Here is a 5,155-nt window from a genome sequence, read left to right as displayed (position 1 = left end):
AAACTTTGTTCTCATGTTTTTCTGAGCTGTGAACATGCGCAGCAGTGACTTGGGGAAAAGGTAATTCCGGACGGGGGAGATCGCCACCACCGACTCACGGACCACCTGCCCTAAACATACCCCAGACCCAAAAGAAAGGGGCGGAGGAAGAGAACTGAGCATGCGAAGTAACTTACACGTAAAGCGAGAGAAAATGAACCAATTGTTTAAGAGAATAGCAATGGATATGTAAACACGTTGTGAATATGCATGATCCTAGTGTATAATTAAGTTTCTGTCCAGGGGCCAGGTGTGCATGCCAGGAGGAGATATCCCCCCATGTACCCGGCGCCGCAATAAAGCAATGCCTGCTTTCTAACACTGTAAACTGCGTTAGAGAGGTTCTGTCTGGATTTTCGGTGACAATTTTGGCGACCCAGGCGGGACCCTGCTCCTGAGACTTGACAGATCTGCGGGATCGAGAGGCCTCCAGCGCGCACCGAAGGATTTTCAGGGAGATCCTCCGGTCCCCTGGTCTGGTAGGTCTGGGTGCACAGTCTCTGGGTATATTAATCTACTATAAGGCATTACTTTCAGGGTGAGAACCCCTCCGGAAGTCGTGACGCGAGCCCCGCAGGAGAAGGGTTATATTTGGAGCTCTGGGGTTGTGGAAAGTGGAAGTTCTATACGCTACTAAGTATAGACCGGAGTATAAGAACATAACAGGGGTTACTAATCAGGAGGTATTGCATGTGGTTTGCTGCAGCTTTTTGGTAGTGCGTGGCCTGATCAGCGTAAAACGCACGTAAAAAGCACGGGCGGGGGGGGGGTGGGGTTCAAGTCCCCTAATTTTCAGTGACACAACCACTCCACCTCCAAAGTCCAGTAAGCTGGGGGTGGGCAAGAGGTTGGGAGGGGACAGAGCCAGGACAGCTGACCCACATTTGACACAAGAGGTATTCCACTGTGCTACGGAAGCACCACAGCTGCCATTCAGACCTACCATATCCCTCCTCACCAGAAAAGGGATATCAACCAACGGGGCCTTATCACACAGCCATTGATAAAGCGCTCCAACGGGAGTTGGATGCTTCCAACGCGTTGCGCTGTGCCGAAACCACCCTTGTACGGCATGCCTGTGGCGTCACATACAGCATTTTCTAAAGTTTTAGCAGCAGCCTACGCTGGCTCTATGTACGTTTGCGTACCGCTTGCAAAAGGCTACGGGTTTGCTTCCTACGAGACGCAGAAGACTGCTAAGCGGTTCCAGCGCCACGCTTCAAATGACTGGGCAAATCACTATCTATCTATAGGACCCTGTCAACAGACCAAAACATTCCACATGCCTGCACTCCGGGGAGACACCATTTTAACTCGCAGAACTATTTCCCTCAGTAAGACGCGCAAGACAGAGGTGATATCCCCATGATAAGTCTTTATTGTGCAACTGCTGCTCAAAGCTTTTATTACCTTCCACAGACACACGTCACGAAAAACTAGACATCAACGGTGGCTAGATTGACGGGCAACAGACGAAACCCATTCAGCGGCGACTCGTACACGTGCGGCAACTCTTGGGGTGCAAAAGTCTTAGCCAGGCGGCCAGCCCGACTGACGGCCACCCAGAATATGTAGATGTACGTGACACACAGGCTGCCCGCCCCCGCCCTCGGGCCCTTCACCCACAACCGTCCGGAATCCATGGGTCAGGCCCAGGTGAGCAGCACGCTTCTTGCCAGCAATCATCAGATGCCCAAGAAGCTGGAGAAGGAAGCACAAAACCATACATAAATAAAATAAAAAGCCACACACAAAGAGGGGAGAGGGCAGGAAGGGAAGGAATGAGAGCAGAGAACCGCCCAGAGAAACCAGTCAGCCAATTCCTAGCAATTCAGCCATTGCGCTTCAAATTACTGTCTGTCCGCCTGCCACTGACATTTTCCAAGCAAAGCTACAAAGACCGACTATGCACGCTATAGGGGGGGAAAAAAGAGCTATGCAATTTTTTTCAAGCTAGGCAGGAACGGACTACAAAACAGCCACAGGAGCTAAGTTTGTCTCCGGGTTAAAGCCCCCATTATATCTTCAGGCAACACAAGCAATTCTGGTGGAAAATAAACTTTAGGCTGCCTTTTGCCTGGGTTGGCAAAGTCTTTGAACTTGACTTTTATAGCTAAAAGCGAAGCATCCAGCACCTCTCAACCAGCTTTGCCCTTCCTCGCCCCTGGCCTGCCAAAAACCCCAAGCCCTCTTCTCCGTATTAGAAGAAGTACCGCTACTCTTACTCTAAACCATGACAATAGGCGTCAGGCTGCGCTCCAAAACAACACTGCATTTTGCACCTGCCCAGGGACGAGCATTGCTTTCTATCGCTACTTTTAGTCAAAAAGCTCGATTTTGTTACAAGCCAGAGGCAACAGATTATAGCGCCAGGAACCCCAAAATAGCCTACTGTGCCCTATCAAGAGGGAAAGAGGGGATGGGAAAGAGTCTAGTAAATTAGGAACTAAGTACAGGTACGGTTTAGCGTACAGAAAGCTTCCACAGTACTTACAGATTCACCAGAATCTTCTGCTTCGGATAACCTGATAACTGGCTCCTTAGGCATGACTAGGAAAAGCGTCGGAGCTTGGGGTGAAAGATCACGGAACGCAAGGCACTGGAGGGAGAGTAAACAGTTAAAACGTAATTGGCTTCAGAGAAAGGTACTAGCCTAAGCAAATCAATACGCCCCACTGAACGCATACGGGAGCAGGTTCCCAGATACCCCAAGCACAAGCCGAACCCTTGATTTTTCTTACGTGATATTAAGACTTTCTACACACAAAATACAACGTATTTACAGGGCCCCCTCCAGAAGTGGGATTCAGCATGCAAGACGATGGGGGCAAGGAGACGGGCCGGTACTTCAGATTAGCGACCTCCAGTAGGCTTTAATCTGGCTTGATCTTTTCCTAAGCAGTTTTTCCATTTGAGGTGGTCCACACAGAGGCAGGAGACAAATGGCTTAACTGAATCACCAGAGAATTCAGTCAAGTGGAAGATCAGCGGCCGTTCGTTTTCCATGGCACAGGGAGCTCAAGTATTGAACAAAAGCATAATCGCAGGAAGCCTGCAAGCGCATAGTACGAGTCTGTCTTCCATATCGCACGGAAACCCTACCTTCAAAAGCAGAAGACATCCCTAACTGTTAATCTTCAGCATTTTAATGAAAAAATTATACGGGATACTAACTTAAAGTTAACATCGCGTAGCTAACGGCTGCATTTTTTCCCCCACTAAGTCTAAGCAGCTCGCTCTAGTTCCTAGCACGTGGTGGCGCACCAGCATCCGTGAACCCTGCAAGCATGCTGTTATCACGGTCCCACTACACCACAGAAACAAGGTCTGGGAAGCTTTTGCAGCCTGCAGGATGACCGGTAAACAGAGGATTTCTTTTTTTGATTTGTTTTGTTTTTTTTTTTTTTAAGAAAAATAAGAAAAGCTGTAACTCTTCGCTTTAATAATCCAGTTTGGGGGCTCAGAACCAAAGCCTAGCACAGCAGAGCTGCGAAATCCCTATAATGCAATTACGAGGCACATCAAGGCCTGCATTTCTCCTATGCAGGACTAACTCATTACGGTCACTACTCAGACGGTCACTGTTGACAGACAGACATACATACATATCCACACACATACACCCCCCCCGCCCCCCTGGAATCCCCGAGGACACTGACTGCGTGTGCTTAATCTAAGGTTTCACGGCTATCGTCCTACAAGAGGTAGGACCGCTCCCATCCGCGGCAGCAAACTTTGCACGACTTGCAGTGCCAAAGGGATATCACGCGGCAAACGTCTGCGGCTGCCACCAAGCGCGTTACCGTCAGAGGCCCTCCTCTACGCGCGCGCACACGACACGGTGGGGCTGGGAACCGAGGCGAGCCGGACAGCACCAGCAAGCCAGTACGCGCCGCGGCAGCCGGGGGGGTGGGGGGGGGGCACCGAAGAAGCGCCGATGTTTTAGGGATGGCGCAGTTGAGAGCGCCACAACCCAGAGAGGCCCCGTCCGTCCCCCGTCCCTCCACCCACCCGCAGCGACGCCGCCGCCCGCCCTGCCGCGCTCCCGGGCACCGCGCAACGGGTCCTCGGCTCAGGGTGCCCGCGAGCGCGGGGGGAGGGGGAGGGGGGGAAAGGAAGAGGAACCGCGCACGGAGCAAAGCCGCGGCTACCTCCTCGTCCTCGTAGACGACGTCGTCGGGGAAGCGCCTCGCCGATGATCTTTCCGAAGACAGTAGTGGCGCCACCGGGCCGGGCGGGCCGCGCCCCAATAATCTCGTCAGCCACGACAACGCCCGCTGTCGCCCCCGCGCTTCCTCCACTCGGCCAGGCCCTCCGCGGCGCCCATTGGGCCGCCAGATCGCCGCCGGCCGATCCCGCGTCTCGATTGGCTGTCTCGTCTGTCGTTTTCGCTTGTCCCCGCCCCCTCGGCGGGTCCGCCCTCGTCGACCCGGTGCTTACCGGGGCTCAGGGAGCTTGCGTGCCCTCGGGGCGCGGAGGGATCCGGCCTGGGGGCGGAGGGAGAAGACGTCGGGCGAGTCCGCGGAGGGATCTGTGCCGTGTAGTGCTGCGACCCTGTGGGCGGGCAACGAGGTCTCTCTCAGAAGAGGCCGTTGTAGCTAGAAGTACTATTTATTGTTATTTATTACCGCATCAAGTCCACCCCAAACGTGCTTGTGGCTTTTTGGTGCTGCTCCCTCCAGTCAAATGACTGCTTTTGCCAGGGCAGGGCAGGGCAGGGCAGGGCAGGCCTTAACTTTTCAGAACATTTTGCAGAACCAACAGAAGTTGCTCCAAATTGTTCCCTGAAAGCCCCGCTTCAATTGCAGACGTTTCTAAGCTGCACGCCTCCTGGGAGAAAATAAAATACAAAGCGTGCGTTCAGCACTGGTGGCTTGAGGGCTGGAGGGCAGATCGAGCTAGGATTTGCGCTAAGCTGGCTGGCTAGGAGGCTTTCAGAAAAATAGGCAGTGCCCCCCAAGCTGCCCAAGGATGGTCTGCGGTGCCCTGCACCCCCGTGGGTAGTGAGCAATTTGATCGGTCTACACAACTGTATCGTAACAGAGGTAAACCCTGCTTTCCTCTCTATCAGGCTAAGGATATCCTTAGCCGCCTTTGCGGCAAGGGCGCGTTGCCG

The 5,155-nt window shown here is 53.2% G+C and overlaps 1 protein-coding gene across 1 annotated transcript; it reads right to left on the bottom strand.

Moving 5' to 3' along the window:
- Positions 1 to 1,533: 1,533 nt before the first annotated feature.
- LOC147526051 (adenosine 5'-monophosphoramidase HINT1-like) lies at positions 1,534 to 4,338 on the bottom strand. The gene is made up of 3 exons (XM_086630571.1): positions 4,191 to 4,338; positions 2,534 to 2,638; positions 1,534 to 1,740 (listed from the first exon to the last, which is right to left on the bottom strand). The coding sequence occupies exons 2-3, from the start codon at positions 2,585 to 2,587 to the stop codon at positions 1,570 to 1,572; spliced, it is 225 nt and encodes a 74-aa protein (XP_086486697.1). The 5' UTR covers positions 2,588 to 2,638; positions 4,191 to 4,338; the 3' UTR covers positions 1,534 to 1,569.
- Between the last annotated feature and the right edge of the window lie 817 nt (positions 4,339 to 5,155).

Source organism: Tauraco erythrolophus, unplaced genomic scaffold (genome assembly GCF_009769465.1).
Source record: "Tauraco erythrolophus isolate bTauEry1 unplaced genomic scaffold, bTauEry1.pri scaffold_37_arrow_ctg1, whole genome shotgun sequence".
Classification (NCBI taxonomy): Eukaryota; Metazoa; Chordata; class Aves; order Musophagiformes; family Musophagidae; genus Tauraco; species Tauraco erythrolophus.
Note: the sequence above shows the minus strand (reverse complement) of the source record. Positions and strands in the feature narration are given on the sequence as shown.

Bases quoted from the DNA above. Each gene is read 5' to 3' on its own strand.
- LOC147526051 (XM_086630571.1), bottom strand. From the start codon at position 2,587: ATGCCTAAGGAGCCAGTTATCAGGTTATCCGAAGCAGAAGATTCTGGT. The intron at 1,741-2,533 runs GTAAGTACTGTG...TTCCTTCTCCAG, and splicing joins CAGAAGATTCTGGTGAATCT to CTTCTTGGGCATCTGATGAT.